The sequence below is a fragment of the Ostrinia nubilalis genome, chromosome 21 (assembly GCF_963855985.1).
Source record: "Ostrinia nubilalis chromosome 21, ilOstNubi1.1, whole genome shotgun sequence".
NCBI lineage: Eukaryota > Metazoa > Arthropoda > Insecta > Lepidoptera > Crambidae > Ostrinia > Ostrinia nubilalis.
In genome coordinates this window covers 7,023,765-7,046,186 of record NC_087108.1, presented here as the reverse complement: position 1 = coordinate 7,046,186, position 22,422 = coordinate 7,023,765, and the positions used below count along the sequence as shown (strand labels likewise).

Genomic DNA, 22,422 nt, shown 5'->3' with positions numbered 1-22,422 from the left:
AAATAATATAGTCGTAAACCTAATTTACCATAAGATAACAAATAAAGATGTACGAATAAATAAATTATAATTTTCGTGGACTAGGTTGGATGGTGAAAATAATCGGGAAATGTCTCTGGAGTTAGGAACAGCACCAACGAAATTTTTGGAATCATCAATCACAAGTATATACGACTAAATACTGTAAGTGGTCCTTGCCAACATAATTATACCCTAATGTACTACAATAAGATGCATATTACGTTGGCAAATAACACAGATCATACTAAATACTTTTTTGAGATATTCACAACAAACCTTTTTCGAGATAAAATAAAGTTTAAAAACACTGTAATAAAAGTTTTACTATTTATCTATTGTGGCAGTATAAAAGGACTATTCACAATGAATGTCTAAGAGATAGAAAGACATAATAATTATTATGCTTATACGACTGCTAAATTCTTACAGTAGATATCACCTAAACTCATATAAGAACTTCACAATTATTAGATACGAAAATTCTAAAGATAGAAGTAATATTTCTACCAAGAGAAAATTTTAAGACCTGAAACCTAGGTACTATTTTCATTATGAATAGCCCGAAATACAAACTTTTCCATTTTCTATTTATTTACTATTTATTACCAATGCTATTGCTATTATTGTTACACTAGTTTGGCTATACTATTATACGAATCAGATAGTCGTTTTGTTATGGCTAAATACACCTTTTTAGATAAATTAGATCTATGTGACAAAATATATTCCATTTTTCGATAGGTTTTTTATTTGGTGTAATTATTATCTTTATTATACAAGGTTAGATTAATACACACGAAACTTCTTAGCTTGTAGATCGATCCTGTTGCTAGTGATATCGCCTTCTATGCATACGAGTGCCTGTAACTTAAACAAAAATGGCTAGTCTGGTAATTATAGTATTCTAGGTATTGTCCTAACACTAGCACTTGATAAACTAAGAAGTATCGTGTATACAAAATAACGTTATATATTTTACTTTTTATAAAGTTTTGACCACAACATCCAAAAAGGTTTCAATAGTCGTTATTTTTTTACCTATTATCCTATGCCATTTGTCGCCCACAACTATTTGACTTCAAATGAGCACCCTATATTTATTAATATCTACACTTAAACACGCTGTATATTAAAACCCATGTTAAAATTATTTCTAAGCACTCGATATACTATTTTCAGCATTAAAGTTAAACATCTACCCCTGATGGATATAAGCTATATTTACATATAAATGTAAAGGCAAGATAATCATTGGTCGAACGATAGCTGTTTTTTATAAATAAAGTAGTGAGTTTGTTTTGTATCATAAAATTAATAAAAGATATAAATTTTGATGCTTGTGCGTTGTGGCTAATAAAGAAATAAGCATTAGTGGTGGAGATTCAAAGTTATTGATCATTTTACCACATTTAAAGCTAATAAAGCTCTATTTTATGACTGTCAGCATTTGTGATACGGCTAGTAACTATCATAACACTTACCGTCATAACATCACTATATCAAATTGTTTATAAACAAAGTCACACTCACTCAACTGTTTAGCTACGAACCGGCAGATTCGAGCGGCCATTTCGCGACCGCAGAGGTAGCCATTTTGTGGCGGTGGCAGCCATCTTGTGACGGAGTAAACGTTTAACTTTGACGCGTGGGTGCGTCTGTTGCGCGATTTGTGTACTACCGACGCCGGCGCGGACCACGATCCGTCACCTGTCGTCGCCGCGCTGGAAACGTGACATTACTATTATTAATAAATCTTTCTTTTTATTTGAATAAAGAATATTAGCCTTAAGTGAGCCAGTAAATTGCAAATAGTACATACAATTTGAAAGCAACAATCACTTAAATGTTCACTAGTAAGACACTCTTGTTTAGCTGCCAAAACTTCAGATTTTGTATGGAAATAGGGACAACAGACGTCATCAGCCTCTCAACTTTGTACCTACTACCTATAATCGAATACAGTGATTTGATTCATCTGGTCAGATCAGGTCGCAAACTCAATTTAATGTTAATTTATGGATTTCAAATCTACTAAAAATCAAATTTTGCAGCTAAATTGAAAATTTCAAGTATTTTTTAAAGATATTGTGTCTTAAGATTTTTTCTAAAAATACGTCTAATATTATTTAAGTACACATACCGAGTCCACCAAACGCGTCGCCCGGCGTCCGTAACCCCTATTCCCTCTTCTTGCTTTTCTTCTTGCCGACGCGTTTGCTGTAATTCTGCGCGAGCGCATTCACTATAGACACCACGAAGTACACCACCATAGCTAGTACGAACTTCTCGAGTAGGGCTGAGAGCACTGATCCTTGGTTCTCAGGTAGGGACGAGCCGTCGGTTTTGTGTAAGCGCGCTTTCTGGTTGCGAAGGAATTCTAGCATGGGCGCTTCTAGTTTCGGCCCGATGTATGGTATTCTTTCCACCCAGGATAAGACTTGGCTGTAAAGGAGAGTTGTAACTTTAAACTTCGTCTATGCTATTTTTTCTTCTTTAGCTTTACCATAAGTTTACATTAAACGTTATCGCTAACGAGTACGTAAAAAAATATAACGTCTTAGTTCTTGAAAGTAACCGCTAACGGCGCCATACAATTTAATCTATCGTACTTATATGTACTCTCTATATTTTTTTAACGTTTAATGAAACTCATGGTAAGCACACTGAACACTTAAAGCACTTACTTTCATGAATTTTGATATAGAGATATATTATTATACTTTGAAAAAGAACTTTGGCATTAACATGAAATCTTTAACGAGTGCAATGAGCTATGGGCCATTCCGCTATAGACGATTTCCGACATGGTTTTTTCAATCACGGTATTAGCTGTTTTTATTAATACGTATGGAAAGGAGGTAGTCTACGTTTAATAACCATATAATTTTTATGTAATTTTATAACATACCCTCTTTTTTGACGCGTTCGAAAATATAGTCCTCCGAATGATTGGTATAAATTGTGAAATCATGTCTAGCAAAACTGGCGTGAACTAATTGCTTTGGACGGTTTGAGGTTAAGTTTTACCGGCTAAACGTGAACTAACATTATTCATTAATCTTTGCGTACCAAAAACGTAAGTTTATGTTGTAATAATTACTAAAAATTATCGACTACTAGAATACACTGTTAGCTTGTTGCACCCGCGACGCAAAATACGTAAAAGTTTACTTTTTTTAATGAACTAGAGAGCTAACATTTCGAAACTTTACAAAAGTAAGAAGAAATCAAAACCAAACATAATGTATTATTTTTTAGGACTGTTAAGATTGTTGGGTTAAAATAATCGATGGCTAAAATTGGTTGCACCCGCGACCTTGATGTGACATCGCGGGTGCAACTTTTTTTACGTCGACATTTTTGTTTGATAAATTTTACAATTCGTTGTTTGGATTAGTCTTGGACTAATTATATATGTATATAACGGTTCGTGATATATATTTAATATGGGTGTCTATATTGTATTCTGTATTTTTTACAGAAATATCAACAGGTATGCAATCCAAACTTTTCTTCCAGTTTGTAGACGCTCATAAGGTTACTAAGGCGCGCACATCACTGTCTCAATTGAAATGCACATTCGTTTTGAAGTCGCCAAAACCCACCACTAGTACAGATAGTGATTGGGACGATACCGATTTGGAACCACTTACGAATCAGAAATTACGAAACATAATTCCAAATCCTGATCATTTAGTTGCTGATCAGAGAAAATCGTTGCCACTTAGAAAGAGATTGCGCGTTTCTGATGTGTACAGTGATTCCGACACTGATTCAGGCAGCGAATGTATAATTGACGAAACACCATCAACGTCTCTTCAAGTTTCAAAATTGTCACCGGAAGCGTGTCCTAAAACTTCAAATGACCAACCTACTCTCATACCGAAAAATATTTGCGCTGGTGTGTATGTCCTGGTACAATTGCTAAGCAGAGCCGGCAAAAAAAATACTCAATATCGTTATGTGGGGTTGTGTTAAAGTGATATGGATGAAGATGGAGAAGTCAGAGTTCAATTTATGACGACGGTTGATGGCAAACGATTCACAGAAATATTTAATGACATAGCAGACGTGCAATTTGAAGACATTATATAATTGCTATATTAGAAGCGCCAAAGAAAACGATTGATGGAAATAATATATTTTTGGTATTTCCGTCAGGTATTGACGTGTTAAAGACTTAAATCGAAAGAAACCTAAAGAAATATTAACAAAAAAAACGTATTTGTACCTTATAAGTAATTTCGATATCAAATTTAATTCCTATCTACGTAAAAACCATGTTTATGTTCACTTAAATTAGACGGGTTGCACCCGCGATAATTCGGTGTTGCACCCGCGATTGATTAAAAAATTATTAAATAAATATTTACTTTAAATTTGATAAGAGTTTTTATCTTATGTTCTTTGTTACTTTATTGCGTTTCAAAATATTAGGGCAAAACATATTAAATGTATCAGAATTAACAGAATTATGTGTTTTTTGTTTCTGATCTGGAAATGATGGGCCAAATCTGTTGCACCCGCGAAGGCACTTTGAACCTTTGTCCTGGCTTTAAAAAAAATCTATTAAATATTTTCTGAATTAATATAAAGAGAACATAATAAAATGTAGTCTTTCAAATACTAATTCTATTCAAAATGTTTTTTATTTAATGTGGATAAACTAAAACAGGCGTCTAAATGTTGCACCCGCGATAATGGAATGGCCCCTATACAACATGATCTAAATCTTTCATCTCGTCTGTACGCCCATTACGGCCACTTATTCTTTAACATAGTCAACTATTTCTATGAATCAGCTGCGAAAAAAATCCATAAAATGTATGTTCACTTACCCAACTAGCGTTTCGTTAAACGCAATAATTACAAACATCTTCTGTATATGCATCTTTATAACCGCCTTTCCTATGACAGTGGCCCCGAAGAAGGTCCAGAAAGGCACTAGGAAGTGTCCACAGGTCAACCCGGCCAGGTCGAACAGCGGATTGGGCACTGATGCGCAAGCCAGGATGCCGGCGAAACCGACGCGTTGGACTAGTTTCTGCACGAACACTTTTGCCCTGGAAGTGAAAAAATATAAATAATTTTTACTGTCTCATACAAAATATCCTTGGCTTAGCTAATGACATTCAAACGCCCGTATTCACAAACGATGCTTGCTTAAGTGAATCAGCAAATCGAATGCACAGCGTTCAATAGAGCTCTGTGATTGGTTCGTGTGTCACCATGTGCATCCACGCGCACTGAGAGACTTCATAGTAATGTTTGTGAATACGGGCGAAAGTGTCATTGTTGATTACAGTAAAAAAAATGGTGTTATTATTAATATCGAAAGTAAACAAAATAGTTCTTGTGTCTGCTAGGTATAATTTTAAAAAAAGGTTCAACATTTTAATAATAAAAAAGAGTAAATTCTAAGATTAAATTAATAATCGAGTTGTAGATAAATGTAAGCGTAATCAATTTCATGAGTCATCGTGACATCGGATTTACGATACCTAGCGTGTAATGTGTAATGGACTGATTGGATAAATCATAAATAAACATTTGAATTTATCGTTAATCAATTATTTATCAGTCATAATAAAACAATATTTAAGTGGCCACTTGAAGTCGATATGTGAAGATCACGGGAAGCACCAGGAATCTGGATTCGGAAAATGAAAAACCGAACGTTGTGAAAATCTGTGGAAGGCTTCGACTTTTTTTTGCTAAAATGTGCAGATAACAGGAAACCATTATGAAAAAAAAAAGTATTAATAAATAAAAAATAATAACATTATCCTGCCAGTCCTTGAGTCATCATTCTCAGCTATCTCAACCACTCCTCCACCAGATTATCTAACTACTTGGACCATGATGTAAGGCGGGAGTTCCCCAAGGACCGTTCCTAAGCCCCACATCATATAAGTTAAAATAAAACAAAATATTCAACCCTAACCTGCCAGTTCTAGAATCATCATTGCCAGCTATCTCAACTACACCCCCGCAGATAGTCTAGCCGCCCGTGCCATAAACTAAGGCGGGAGTTCGCCAAGGGCCGTTCCTATGCCCCACATCATATAAGTTAAAATAAAACAAAATACTCAACACTAACCTGCCAGTCCTAGAATCATCATTCCCAGCTATCTCAACAACGCCGCCGCCAGATAGTCTCGCCGCCCGTGCCATGAAATAAGGCGGGAGCTCCCCAAGGGCCGTCCCTATGCCCCACATCATTGACTCCACTCGGACTTTCGACATTATGTTCCATATTGTCACTAGGTTATTGGGATCTTTTTCAGCTGGACAGATTATGCTGGAAACAAAAGAAAAAATCTTTTAGTAAATAAGTTTAAGTATTATTAATAAGTCGACTGTTTTTTAATGTCATAATGTATACTGTTAAATTATCTAGTTAAGTGGTAATAAACACTCGTAGATTTAAGCCTACATGAATAACTAGGTTTCGAAGCACTAATCACTCCACTACAAAATGTACATCGTCTATGCGATAAAGAATTTTGACTTTTTATGAAAGAAAATTGTATTTTTCCAATGTAAACTTAAAATTAATAATTTTTAAGTTAAATATCTACCTACACGTATTATTACATTGTTATTTGGTTGCATAGCATTAGCGTGACCTTGACTGAACGGAAACAAAAGATAAAATGTGAATTTAAGATAAATGTCACCCAAATAAATGAACAATAAAAAACAGCACTAAACAAATATTATCACACAGATGGATCTCAAACAAGCCGCAATAACAATTTTGTATTTTATTAGAACGGTATTATCATTGCCCAATAAATCAACAGATTTTTCAGTGTCATGTTTATCGAATACTGCTTTTCTTTGACAAATATACTATAAAGTTGTATCACAAACATATCATAAGAATATATTTATTTTGTTCACAAGTTATCATTGCGAAAATAATCATTTATAATTTTTTGTAAATAAAAGATTGTAATTTGCTATTGATTTATGGTCAATATGGTTAACTATTAGTAATTTAATAGTATAATGTGATAAAATATCTACTTTACATTTAATAACGTGATAAAGTATAGAAATTATAATCATATTTGCGTGCGGCAGCTTCACTGAACACTTGTAATTCCACGCATGAATGCTTTTATTATAATAGCACATAATAATTATAAGGGTTACCACACACTTAAGCGGGCCGACATTGTCGAATCGGCAGTATTTGATGAACGACAAAGCTAACCCGAAGAAATTATTATACTTCTTTGGATACAATGGCTAGCGTATCGGGACTAATCCCATCTCTCTTTCTCACCACTGCAACTCCTGTGTCTATAGCTGGCATCTAATGAAACCCAACTATTGAAGGTTGAGTAGTCCCGGCTGTCTTAGAACGAATTTAATCAGAAATGTTGGCCCGCTTAAGTGTGTGGCAACCCTTATGTATAATGATGCATGACTAGATTCGAGATTTCAATGCTACTGCACTTTGTTCAACATATTTTATCATCGCACGATATGATATAAATCTGACAATTTATTTTAGCAATCCGACGAAACTATAAATAAATAATCTGACGGTCTTATTTTGAAGATTTAATTTCGTTACACGTGTTTGGCATTAAAAACACATTTTAGTTAATTTTAATTTATAAATACGTGGAAACATACGAATGTTGTCATTGTTTTGATGATATCCATGCTCAAATAGCTAGATTTAAAAAAGGCACTGGATGCAAGTCGCTTTCTCGAACAATCTGAAATTATTTAGTGAGGCCTATGTTCAGCAGTGTACGTCCTGTGGCTGAAATGACTCACTCGTTGGGATAAGGAGCGTGACCCGCGCTATGTGCGGCCCGAGGTACAGAAGGAAGGTATGGAGCCTGTCCCCAGGCCTAGAGCTGCACTATACTAGCGGGGACACTAGTCCAGGGGACAGTAGTCACTCACTCGTTGGGATACGGCGGCTCCGGGAAGTTGAGCGCTCCGCACTCGTACGCGGCGAGCGTGACCCGCGCTATGTGGTACCTTGTCCCTAAGCTACAGAGAGCTGCACTATGCTAGTAGGGACACTAGTCCAGGGGACAGTAGTCACTCACTCGTTGGGATACGGCGGCTCCGGGAAATTGAGCGCGCCACACTCGTACGCGGCGAGCGTGACCCGCGCTATGTGCGGCCCCAGGTATAGCAGGAAGGTGTGGAGCCCTGTCCCCAGGCCTACAGAGCTGCATACTCCGAGCACCACCCACCAGCCCCACCATGCAAGGGTCGATACCACTAACTGGGGAGGAAAAGGCAAATACTGTAAGTTTTTGTCGCAAAATGGCATCTATTATATCTGTAGGATGCTAGTAAACTTAATAAGTGGTCGTTCATAGTATAGACATTAAAAAAAAACTAAAACAAAGTTAAGGGTGCCTTCAAATTAGAGACGTGAGAACTGAGGAAGCGCTGCAGTGGCCCCACTACTAGTTTTCATACCAGTTTCATCTACTGTGCTTCTACAGTACCTAAAAGCGCCACTAACCGTGACAAACGCAAACGCGCGACTCTAATTTGAAGGCGTGCTAATACTTTTATCATTGGGCGTACTGAAAAATAGGTAGTTTGAAACCACAGTGATGTTTTCAGGGAAAAGTATTGATGATAATTAAATTCGTCAGCAATTAAAAATAGCAATGGTGTTCCACCGACGTATATTTTTAACATGCATGACATAATTACTATGAACATGATTATATTTTACTTACATGTACGTAAGCCTGGTGTGGCCCACTAATGTAGTAAGACACAACAGTACTGGCTGCTAGCACAATGGTTGATAACGCCAGTAGTCTATACGCTAATAACCTGCAAATAATAAACAACATTCAAATAAGCATCTTCAGATTCTTCAATAAGTAAATTAAACAAATCAAACTATATTTATAGATGGTTTCATCCACGAAGACGCGCCCCACCATTCTTCCGCTAATGTTTGAGTATTATCGGTACACGATAAATTATCCATGAGTGCACACGCACACTACAATAATGACGCTCGGATTGCTCGGATCAAACTCCCCGCACCCCGCGCTTCCCTCGACCAAAAATTGGTGGGGCGCGTCTTCGTGGATGAAACGATCTTTACTGAATATATAAATCTTATCTCATCACAAACATTACTATGAGGTCTCACAGTGCGCGTGGACGCACAGGGTGACACGTGAACCAATCACAGAGCTCTATTTAACGCTGTGCGTTTGATTCGCTGCTTCACTTATGCAAGCATCGTTTGTGAATACGGGCGGTAATCTATTCAAATTAGCATATATTTTTACCGTTGCAGTCCAGTGCTGATCAGTATTAGAAGTTCTCTAAAGAAGTACTCGAGGGTGGTGAAGGGCCGCCGCCACAGTACTAAGCTGTCGCTGTCCATTGGAATTGATTTGTTCCTGCAACAATAATAAAGTTGGAAATTGCTTGTGCGAACAGAGAAAGACATCAGACAACGCTTATTAAAATGTGAAAGCACGAAAATAACCTGCATCATGGAACTAATTTGTGAAAGTTTATGACCAAGATGGACCAACTATCTCAGTCTACCTTTTGATGCAAATATGGAGACAAAAGGGACAAATATTCAAACATTTAGCCTCCCTATCCTATTTGGTCAGCGTGACGTGGGGAGTGTAACCCAAATCCATCATTTGCCTTTATTTTCATTTTTTCATCATTTGGAGTATGACCTGATGATGTTGACGTTGAAGTAAGAGAGGGTCGTGCTCCTGTAGTTGAGACTAAATCACCGAATGATAAAGAAATTAGAGAGGCTGGCCATTTGGGCCCTACTCCAGGACCAAATTACCTGACCTGACAATGATGAAATTGAGAGCGTCGTGGGCACAAAATCATCTGCTGATATTGACTTTGAAATGAGAGAGGGACGTACTTTGGCAGTAGAGACAAAGACCTGGTGATGATGATGGTGAAATCAGAGATGATCGTGCTTCAGCGATGGGGATTAAATGACATAATGGTGTTAACGTTGAAATTAGAAAGGGTCGTGCTCATGGAGTGGGGATTAAATGGTGTGATGGAGATGACGACGATGAAATCACAGACGATCGTGCTTCAGCGGTGGGGACTAAACGTCCTGAATCTGATGATTTTGATGCTGATGAAAATAGATAGGGTCGTGCTCCTGCAGTAGATACTAAACGAACTAATGAAGATATAATACCTTATTTATTTCCTTATGAATGGGGTGGTGCAGACCGTAATTAAAGAATGTCGTGCTTTAGTAATAATGGAAAAAGAGAGGGTCGTGCTCAGTGGGGACTAGATAATTTGATAATGATAATGATAAAATCACAGACGATCGTGTTCCAGCGGTGGGGACGTGATCTGATGATGACGAAATTAGGGAGAGTCGTCTGATTAATGTAGTGGATATTAAATGACATAATGTTAATGAAATTAGAAACGGTCGTGCTTCAGCAGAGGAGACTAGACGACTTGATGACAACGATGATGATTTTAGAGGGGGTGGTGCTTCTAACTAATTAACTAGTCAATTTAACGATGATGATGATACCTGGGAACTAATTAACTAAAGCCTGGTCCGTGAGCACGTAGAATCCCGTCCAATGACCCCAAGCTACCCATCCTTATCGCTCGCGCGTAATTGAGAATGTTACTAGGTATGCAAAATCACTTGAAACCTATGTTACAGTTAAGCTTTTACATTTACAAATACATTAGTTTTTATTTCATTCAAAAATACCCAGTAGTTATGATTTTATAGGCATTCAAAGTTCGCTTAAATATTGAGTCCCGCCGACGGTCACGTGACCCCGTGTGACGTACATTTACAGCGTCCGCTCACTAGAAAACGGATATAAACATACTTAAATAATTTTTTTTTGTAAATACAAACTTATTATACATATTAACACCCAGACCCATCACAGAAATTAAAATTGAACCAAACCCAAACTTGATGCGATTGTGTCGTTTTATTGCGAATTACCTTCCAGCTCCATCATTAGACCCCGATTACTATATAGAATTAAAATACTCATCAATACAAAACGAACGAGCCCAAACTCGATGCATTTATGTCGTTTTATTATAGAGTTCCTATGGCCACCATCCAGCTCCATCATCAGATCAGCTCCATGTCATCATAATATTGCATGGTCATCCAAATCACATGTGTTTGCGAAATTTCAGCTTAATCGGTTGCCTGCAAGTGGGTCATAATTCAGTTTGCAAGATTCCACCCATACAAATATGAGCCAGTCGTTGTAATATGACGTCACGCGCATAAAATGGCGGGCCGGCCGCCGCCCGCACTTTTAAAATTCAATATCTTGGAAACTAATTAACGTATCGAAATAATTCTTTCACGTGTATTTTTTATTTTTAACAGAGAATACAGAAAGCTAAAAAACAAAATTAGTGAACATTCTTCATTATATTGCTGTCGCGACTGTGCGACGCGCGCCCGCAGTGAGTGTGCGAGCGCGACAGCAACATAATTACGTGCGAGCGACAAGGATGGGCAGCTTGGGGTCATTGGACGGGATTCTACGTGCTCACGGACCAGGCTTTAGTCGATTTAACGATGATGCTGCTGATACCTTATTTCCTTATGAATGGGGTGGTGCAGACCGTTGCGCGGACGCGGCTCGGTGGGCTCCTGCACCGCCGCCGCCAGCTTGTAGTACCCGAGCCGGGCGAGCTGGAATAGGCCAAAGAAATATACATAGATAGTTATTTGTCTGTCTGGTGGGCTATGAAAGTCTAGGGAAGATCTTTGTGCAATAGAGATCTCCTGCTTGAGGTGCAGAAAATATTTGGATTCGATTTTCTCTAGAGTGAAAATCTATTATTCTCTCATCATTCTATTGCCGATGTAGGATTCGAAGTTTTTCGAAGGATGGTGGTCGAATAGAATAACGGCAGCATTTGGGATATGTAAATTGGTTTTCACTAGAGAAAATGATTCTAGACATGATAACATTATTAGTGACAGATTTAATCTCGTGATCGCTTTGCTACGGCACTTTTTAAACATTTTTTTCACTATGTAAAGCATATATTTCTTTCGTTACTAGTATTAGAAGGAAGGCAGGTCGTATAAGAATTAGGAATACTTCGTCTTACATTCTTTTGCGATTGCCTTGCGAAGCAAAGTAATAAGCGAGTAGTTATTAGCGATTTCAGAATTAAAACTGTCTCGAATGTTACTTTTTCTAAGACTGGTATCACTCTTCAAGCCTCCAAAGAATCTGCTTTATAGCTCGACTGGACCGCGACTAACGTGCATTCACTGCCCTCTAAATTACGGAACATTTTCTTATCTTGATTAAAGTTTGCATTGTTTCTAACTAAACAGAGGAGCAAATAAAAAACTACAATGTAGTAGCCTAGGTATTTACGATTCAGGAAGATATTCCGTCGTGATGGAAAAGAGCAATTACTGGCAAACACCCAAAACTATCGTAATTAAAACATCTTTCAAGTCGAATGTTTATTGTATAGTCGTGGTACCGTAATATCTACTGATAACATTTTGCCGGTTCCGAGATTCCGATGTTACGAGAAAACCCGAGATTCCGATGTTAATATGGATTTCACAATATAATTAAATTGTTATTAGCACTAACAATGAAAAAAAAACACTAAAGCAGTAAGTTTTGTTTAGTATAATTATTGTGATTGTAATATCTATTCCATTTTGTGGATTTGAGAAAAAAAAATATCCTCTTTTACATTCATCTACGTTTTGGCAGTTTTAGTGTCACTAACAATTTTTAGTACATTCTATATTATATTTCTTTTTTTTTTCTAGAAGATTAATGGGAATGATTACCATTTCCATACATACATTATTAGGACGCAACGAAGGGGAAAATTGTGGCTTAGGAAGAAAATCGTAAGATAATTAAACCACGAGAAAATGTATGACAGATTTCTACAAATTTATTCAATAACTAGAGCATACAGTAGATTGGACGGATAGCACTAGTTGGGTGGAAAAGGAAATCTATGCTTAATGTGACTGGAAAACATGCAAATGATGCATGGGTGTCATTGAGGATTTTGGTGGTTAAAATCAAAGTAAGAAAAATATCGTCAAGATCATATCTATCTAAATTGCCACTATAGACAAACTAACATTTATTCTTATTAATGAATTGACAGGTTTATGTAGCAAAGTGCCTTTCTAATTACGTGCAAAAATGATTTAACGCTAACGAATCGATCACGAAATTTAATGTTACTTTGTCTATGAGAGCGATAAGGAATAAAATAAATAATATAGGTTTTTTTTTATGTGAATGGTAATATTTTATTAAATTATTTCAAGTTTTAATTTATTATTCTGCGGAAAAAAGAGGTGTTTATTTTGATTTTAAATAATGCGTAACAAATCAATGCGCATACGCATCGAACTACAAAGATAAGGAATAATATCAAACTTCTTAAAACTGTGTCGAAACGTGCGTACTGCGTAGTGTGGTCACGTAGATAGTATAGGTAGATTCTGACCCGATCACAAAATTATTTTTTTTAATAATACCCCAAGATTTGCGGTCCTATACAGCTAGACACAATAGACAATAAATAATAGGTTTCGACGTCTCGCGCGAATCGCGATTACTTAAACCAGTAAAACTAGGAAATAAAAATATCACCTTCGTTATCGTAGATTGTAGAGATGCCAAAATTTTATCACCCAAAAAAGTAGCTGTTTCACAGGAAATAAACACAGTTTTTTAATAAAATCGCACACGTAAAATCAAATAAATAGCACCACACAAAATCACGGCACAACAGGTTTATTATAATGTCGATGGTGAAATGTCAGAATGTCAGTGACATCACAGCACTACTAAAATTTTCACTTTCATGCTACACTCTCTCTTTCATTTCACTATCGTCTGGGGCCGCCAGTCTGGTTATGCTATCGTATCCGATTGGAAAAGAAAAAATGCAGCCTGTTTACTTACATAACTTTGTTGTTATGTATTGAGGCAGAATGATTTCAACAATGTGCACTCGTAAAGTTTTGTAACTACTGAAGTACCTATAGTTAACTTTTCCATAAAATAACCCTCCTTCTGGCGCAGTCGGGTAAAAATACATTTATCAATCTGTGGCGATTATGGTTGATTATGGTCCTTCGTTCGTTTATCGGTTACGGCCATATGACTTCCACTGCTGGACAAAGGCCGCCCCTAAGGATCGGGCTCTTATGGTCATTTACTGTTAATGATAACTGTTAAAATAGGTAGGTAGGTACTTGACTAATTCTTCAACTTGAAACTGACACAATTTTTTCATATCGATGATAAGAACAATCCAATATATGTTTTACAGCTGTTCCATGCCAGCTAAGTCAACTATAATTTAATTGAAACGTTTGAGTCATAATTAACAATATTTCAATAAAACTTACTGTATTTTAAACACGTATGAACATCCGAAATGAATAACCGACAGAAGCCACAGAAGTTATGGACCGTTACTAAAATTAATCACAAAGAACTCCAAGAAAATTATTTTCGCGACTCGATTATAAATAAAGCTTTGTTTTATCTTCCGAGATAAATGTGCGCAGTCTCTCCGAGAGCTGAATAAGAACTGGTAAATTGAACGGTGGAAATTAATCGAGTTTGGCAAACAAAGACGTGTTTTGTTTACCCATAGCAAGTCGCGGGAAAACATGTGTGCATTGTCAATACCAATCCAAACATCTCTAACAAAGCGTGTCGGGAAGGGCATACCATACCATCCCGGAAATCGATCTTCAGAGATAGTAAGCAGTTCAGTAATAAAAACCTACCTACTTTTATCTGACACAGCACAGCTGACAGTGACATCCAAGTGACACAATTTATCCTGTCATGGCTACCCTCCAAATTCTCGAAACATTCAATTTTCGACTTTATCTCTACAGATCTAAAATACAATTTTCGATGCTCAATAATTAAAGAATTAATTTTCTAATCTGTAACGCATAAAGGCGACTATTGTAAATCAGTAAAGTGCCTACGAAGAGCGCGTTGTAAATTGTGGACTTTATAACCTTGACACTAAGGTATATATTTACGTGTCAGTCAATTCATTTACGGAAATAGTAGCGAGGTGGCGTGATCGTCGCGTGGTGCGTGTGCGCAGGTCCACTGACCTGTATTTAGTAAGCAACTAACTAAAAGTACTTGTATTTTTCAAATTTTAATAAAGTATTGTTGCAGTATTCATTTCGTTTGTATGTTCAAGCCACTTTAGGTACCTATAATGAACAATTACGTGTACCTACTACCTACTAGCAATAGTAATAGTTAAACGGAAGCAGTTTAATTCGCGCATCCTGAATAAACGGTCGACTTTCAATCTAAAATAAAATAATACCTACTGAGTAGGTTCGTATATGTACAGTCAGCGTCAAATAGTTCGTGACACCCAAAGCATAGCCCAAAGTGTCCAAAAAGTTGAAACAAAGACGTGTTGCGAACTTATTGGCTACTTTGGGGAGGTGACTAACTACTTGACACATACTGTACCAACGACCATATTATTGTGATAGTAAGTAATCATGTTTAGAATAGATAAAAAGCTGTATGTGTATCTTTATCAGCAAGTAAAGTCTAAGTATCGCAGACGAGATAGAGAAAACCAGACAGATTTATTACGTATAAATCTCGTACATTTGGATCAATTTATTTGAGTATCTTATCTACGACGCTCTTGTGCGTAGTGTGTAGACGTACGACACTTGAATGAAAAAATACAGCTCCAAGAAGTATTATGTGAACACTGAACAATTTTAAGAGCCATTTTACATTTTCGTGCGAATTTCTAAGATTTTGGAAGCATGAATTACTATCTTAAGCAACACCCAGAGATTATTTAATAACTGCGAAAGATAGGTCAATCCTTGTTGTTGATCATTAATGAAACGGATTTACTAAAACTCTTTTGCTTAATTCACAGTGCCCCATCTCCCACAACCATTTTACGAAAAAATTGCCGCAGACTCATTTTCAAAGTCCTGTAACTATTATTTATGCTCATATAATAAGCTTAAAAATATATAGTAATCATCGGACATATATTCTTGTAGTCCATTAATGAAATAGATTCTTGAATTTCATTACCATTATTGAGTAAAATCTAAAAATAATTTGGCAAATTTGAAGATTAACGTCACATTTTGATCGTGGTTTTTGGTTTAAAAACACAGCATAAACTGCAATAAAAGTATCCCAAAATAAAGAATATTCATTGTAGAATTAATTTCTACAGTTATTGTTTAAATATTAGTAACCACTTTGTCAAAATATTGATGTGAATATCAGTATAAATTACAATGCGCAAGCCGACATCGATTAGTATGGCGCGAGCGCCCGTCAAGGCAGGACCTGTGTCATTTTTCCCGCCGTGACGTTTACGTGCGTTCGTGTCGTAAAGCGGTGATTTGTACGGCGACCAAATACATTTGATACTATGCCGAGAGGCTGTTTCGAGTCGGCCGGCCGAGCAGAAATTGAAATGATGAATTTTAATTTATTTGACGGATCTGGGTGTAACTATGTATAATATGTAGGTACCATGTATTTAATTTAATAAATAAATTATAAAAAAAGTATATCCATTATGATAGCACCCTTAACACAAGCATATTGGTTGCCTACTTTTGGACTAGATGGCGCTGTGAAATTGTCCAAAGATTTGTTTATTTATTTATCCGCTTTGAGTTTTGTTTCGTGAAGAAGAAAAAGAAGCGTTTTGTTTTGTTGTTAAATCTATACTAATAAAAGAGGAAAGATTTAATTGTTTGTTTGTTTGTTTGGAGGCAATAGGCTCCGAAAAAAATTTCTTTCACGATTTAGAATCCTAATTTTTTTCTATGTAGGCTGTAAAATATTTTCAAAAACTTTAGTCCAAAATCTTTGATAAATTTCGACGTTTAATAAATAAATTAGATAACATGTTAATACTTTTTTTTTCAGTACGATTTTAGTACTTGTTTTTCAGAAATTCTACGATTTAGCTAAACTTCTAAAGTGTTTATATTTTATGCATAATTTATTAACTTCTAAAATATACATATATCCTATTGATAGATGACGTGCTTCGTATTTTATTAAAATTATTACCTGACTAGGTTAAAAAGGTGTGGAATGTTATTTTGGAGATAACTTGGTTCCATAGAAATATAGAGAGATGCTAAGTAATGCGCTGAGTTCGAAACTCAGTGTCGTATTAGAAATTCACACACACAAAGAAATCAAATTATGTGCTCATTATCCATTGCGGTATCAGTATTCAACGTTCGAATAATCTTTAGTACTATGCAAGCAATATAAACTGTTTACATAATGACGTCGCTACTGTCATCATTGCTTTCACAAGCAATATGTTCCAATTTGTCCCTTGTCACATTTCCCTTTAGTTTCTGTGATCTGTGCTTGTTTCTAAGTTGATATCAATGAAATATTCCTTAGTACTTTTGATTTAAAATATTTTTTTTTATTTTGACACGTGTTTGAAAAATCAAGGTCAGATTACAATAAAATAACAAGTGAAAACGTAACATTGAATTGCAACTCGCAATTTCGCAATATTGATGAGGAGATTCCATTGGAAAGTCTGTATTCATTCCTAGGATTCCCCTAACACCATCAAATTCAAGAGAATTCAAGAGAGTGCAGTTTCCCATCTCATGCTTAGGGACCACGGTTTAAAATAGTGTAGTTGCATAGAGCCTGCAACGGGCAACCGCGTGCGCAGCTGCTCATACTAATTTTCGATACAAAAGCAAGTGTTGGCGCCCTCACGAGTTTTAGCGGAGTTCCATATGGTAGCGGGAGTAGACTTAATGGAAATCTATGCTTCTCCGACGACCAGTTGTATGTGGAATACTCCAGAGTATGCGCACACAATAGCCTGGTGATTTTAGCACCTGAAGGAAAAACAAAAAAACATTGTTTACAAAGAAATCTGCGGCAGGTGTAGTGTTTTAATTTTGTTTTAGAAAGATCTCATAATTTTGTAAGTATTCAAATATTTAAACATAATGATGTGTAGATTTTATATCAAAAAATATAATCATTTAACAAAATTAATTTTCTTAGAATATTTTAATTCTATAATGTAGAACCATTTTCCACTTCATCGCAGAAGAAGTCGCGGGCAAAAAGCTAGTATGAAATATGTAGTATTGCCCGCGGCTTCACCCGCTTGAAATTTAGTTTGTCACAGATCGTCATAAATTATAGCCTATACATTGTTATTCTGGTCGACGCCAGGGATGGATGAGCGTCGCTGTCGCTGGCGACAGGGTCTTCTGGTTCAGGGTTCATGGCGTAGGTCTCAGGCAAAATGAAATCCACTCGTAGAAATTAATAAACTCAGTGTATTAACGAAAATAATTACACACAGCACTAGAGTCGTATCCGAACTGAGTGAACCAAAGGTCTTGCGATAGGAACGTCCGACCCGAGTGATAGTTGAACACAGACTGCCTAGTACTGCTGTACTGTACTGTAAAGTTTCATCAAAATCTGTTCAGTGGTTTTTGCGTGAAAGTGTAACAAACATCCAGACATCCACACAAACTTTCGTATTTATAATATTAGTAAGACTAGTAAAAAGTAAGATAGTAAGATGAATTATTTTAGTTATTTGTTTACTTATAATAATATTTATTTATTTATTTCTTAGCTCTGTCTGATAATGGATCTGGAGGAGATGCAATGGCCACCTCCGTAACAAAACAATAGAACCATATGGAGTTTGGGCTTGTGTGATTCGCCTTGACGAATATTTCGTATCCAGGGTCCGATGATGGAGCTGTAAGGGGGCAGATTTTTTTTTTCACTATGTGACTGTCTTTATTTTGTACTTAATATATTTTACATATTATACCTATTCGTGTTTCATTATTCGTATCCAGGGTCCGATGATGGAGCTGTAAGGGGGCAGATTTATTTTTCACTATGTGACTGTCTTTATTTTGTACTTAATATATATTTTACATATTATACCTATTCGTGTTTCATTATGAATCGAAATATAAAAGACTTAATAAACTCTATTAAAAATTTAAATTAATTAATCAAGTTTGAATACCTCATTCTACCTTAAAATTAATAACTTAAATCAAGTCTTAATACGGTCACGGCTCAAGATTTTTTTGTCCATTTCAGCGTTCTTTTTACTCTTTTGACGTTGCGTTGACAGCTTTTACCTAAATTCGCGCGGAACTTTTTTGTGAAATGGCTCTTAATACCTTGAGGATTAAATCTAATTTTCCTGTTAACTGATTAATAATGTTAATGATAACAAAATCCAAAGGTGAACAGATCACACAGAACTGACAGAACCGTCCAATATTTAAGTGGTGGTAATTCATAAACGGGGGGTTTATCTGCTCTCGGAAACGATCCTTTCGATTGTCGTGCGGTTCTCGAGGCATCCCCTGAATAGTAAGAACCGACCTACAGATGTGATGGTAGTAAAGTAGTGGTCACTTTTCTCTCTTATTAAGAGAGAAAGGACACCAGACTTCACACCAAATTCTATATCAATTCTATTCTATGTCCACACAATATTTTCCATGCAATTTACAAAGGGTGACATAATAAATAGAAATAATAATAAGCCAAACCACATGTGCCAAAACTTCTTTGCCAGAACAACAGCTGGTTTCAAAATACAATATTTCAAATGAACATGTCACCTAATAGATAATAAAAAAATTTACAAATGCACTTTATTTTTAGACGTTTAAATAAAATACTTAATTAGCAGAGATTTCTGTATAGGTAACTATATGAACTTAGTTTTACTTTTACAATAATAAAAGTGAAAACTATTAAGTGTGAGTTCCTAAAAGTTTAAATAGAAACTCAAAAATATATTTTTAGTTTTAAAATTACTAATAAATGAGAGAGACAGGAAAGTACCTTTTTGTTGATGATGTTTGGTAGGTAAGAGGTGAGTACTTAAAATCATACTTATTGTGTGAAATAGGTGATTATTAATATTTAAACACACAAGCTAGTGCTAGTGAAGTTCTAAAAAACTAATAAAAACGTAGCTGTAAATCACATTTAATTTGCTAAACTTAACATCTCATTTTATATAAATCTACTCAAGTTAAAATCTACAAAAACAAAGCTTTCTATGTTGAACTGCTAATGTTTTAATAAAAAATAATAATTTTATAAATATTTACAACAGTAAATATTAAAAGATCGAAAACTCCACTAAAAATCATAAACGTAAGCACCACAGCACGATCGGCAAAACAAAATGACAAAGCACAGACACAAACGCAAACAGCTTTATACCAGCTCATTTTTGTTGCCCGACGCACGCTGGCCCCTTTTCCTGCATTCTGCCCGAAGCTGCTCTTTGCTCATGCCCGCTAACGCTTCGGGTGTCAAGTTATTACGGGGCCTCCCATTGTCCGAAACCGAATTCTGCCTCGGTATAGCAATTGAAGTTGCTTGGTTACGGGCCCTTCTAGTTCCAGCCATTCTTTTACTTCCCGTTTTTTCTTTTATCTTCTACTTGACGTTTTCAATTATGATCTTGATACTTTTTTGTTGTGTGAATGTCTAGTTTTATGCTGTTTTACGATCCCATAAAGCGCAGATCCCTCCAAGCCTTGCACAATTGTGGAAAATATTTGAAAATATTTATTTTATGTGAGATAATAAATACAGGACTAGTTTTATAAAATATTTATAAATAAATAAAATAATCTACACAACACACATAATATTTATAGAATATTAAAAGGGGTTTAAATCAGATATTAAAAATGTTGCAAATGAATACAGGTAATAAATTCTAATAAATAATGAAATAGTTGTTAGTAGGTACCTACAACTGTAGAGTAAAAGAGTAGGTATGAGTAACAGCAACATAAAACATAATGACAATGATATTTTACAAGCCTCATAGGTTTAAAGTACTGTAAAACACGCACATTGATTTAAAAATAATTTCTGGATGTGCGTTTGTAGGTAAATAGCGTACGTTATTCTTGTCGTCCCTTCGGTATTGATTTTAAATGTTCAGTCAACTGTACTGTTGAGCAAGAGATGTATGTTTGGTTACACAGAGAACATTTTTAGCATACCCAAAAACGAATAAGCCACTTACAGCCCCTAATAAAAATAAGCGTAATAATATTAGAAAATCATCGGGGACAGTCAGCAGAAATTAAAATATGCAAATTCTAACCTAACATAACAATTACAAGTGACAATTTTATAAAAACTTACATTTTCAACAATCTGTAGAACGATTCAGCACACAAATTACACTTTTATTGATTATTATCTTACTTTTATTGTTCCAAAAAAATTGTTCTCGGAGAAGCAAGCCTCCTCCACGAAATATAAAATTGCACTGAAAAATATTACCATATTACATACTACTTTTTCCTCAATTAGAAAAAGTTTAAAAAACGATAATCATATTTTGCACAATGTTTGTCATCAGATTACAACATTTAATTTTTTTTAAATAATTTTAAATCATTATGACCAGTAAAAAATAATATCATCATCACAGTAAAAAGACAAAAATTCAACATAAGCATTAATTTCCTTTTTGTATTTACCCTATATAATTGGTAAAATTTGATCATTACTGGCAACTTTTATTAACTGACGTGTGTCATAGCATTGATTGTATAAGAGCAAGATAGGGCTAAATAAAAGGTATACGCCTACTGAGTCATTTAGGATTTTTGCCGATCTCCGTGCGGTGAAAGTATGAGGGTTATAAAATGAAACTTACTTCCCTCCCAAGGATAGGTCATAGATTTAAAAACCTAAGAGACGATGGATATTTCTGAAAACGCCTTGCTGTTTTTTTATAAAGAGTAAAGACACACGGCTTAACATTATACAGCCAGTTGACTAACAGCTTCAAAAGTTTAATATTATCCTCGAACAGGGTATTTCGCCAAAAATGGTAAATTTTTCCTAATTTCCTTGGTACGAAATATATTTTTGTTTTTAACTATTTTTAGTTTACCATTGTATTAAGTAGCAAAAACTAAGCTAATGTATCTAAAAGGGGTGTCATAATTCGTTTTAGAAATAAAGTTATATGGTCATGAATTTTTGGTAGCCAAGGAAATTATTATAAATATGTTTTTCTCTAAGTTTTCTTCTGTGGTTTGCTTTCTTTTGTTCGACCCATTTTTGTGTACCTTCGCAAGCAAACATACCAATGAATATTGTATCATTACGACCTTTTTACACAAATAAGGAAGATAAATTCAGTAGATTGAGTTAAGAGTTAAAAACAAGTTGTTCTATATCTATTCTGATACCCATTTCTTTAAATGTAAATATTAAACTTATTCCAATAAAGAAATACTCAAAATTTGACTTTACGCCG

The 22,422-nt window shown here is 35.4% G+C and overlaps 1 protein-coding gene across 1 annotated transcript; it reads right to left on the bottom strand.

Moving 5' to 3' along the window:
- Positions 1 to 878: 878 nt before the first annotated feature.
- On the bottom strand, positions 879 to 21,430 carry LOC135082212 (vacuole membrane protein 1-like). The gene is made up of 10 exons (XM_063976977.1): positions 21,294 to 21,430; positions 20,352 to 20,670; positions 11,625 to 11,725; positions 9,321 to 9,434; positions 8,751 to 8,850; positions 8,100 to 8,281; positions 6,122 to 6,322; positions 4,860 to 5,084; positions 2,162 to 2,463; positions 879 to 1,742 (listed from the first exon to the last, which is right to left on the bottom strand). Exons 2-9 carry the CDS (start codon positions 20,538 to 20,540, stop codon positions 2,199 to 2,201), a joined length of 1,377 nt encoding a protein of 458 aa, XP_063833047.1. The 5' UTR covers positions 20,541 to 20,670; positions 21,294 to 21,430; the 3' UTR covers positions 879 to 1,742; positions 2,162 to 2,198.
- Between the last annotated feature and the right edge of the window lie 992 nt (positions 21,431 to 22,422).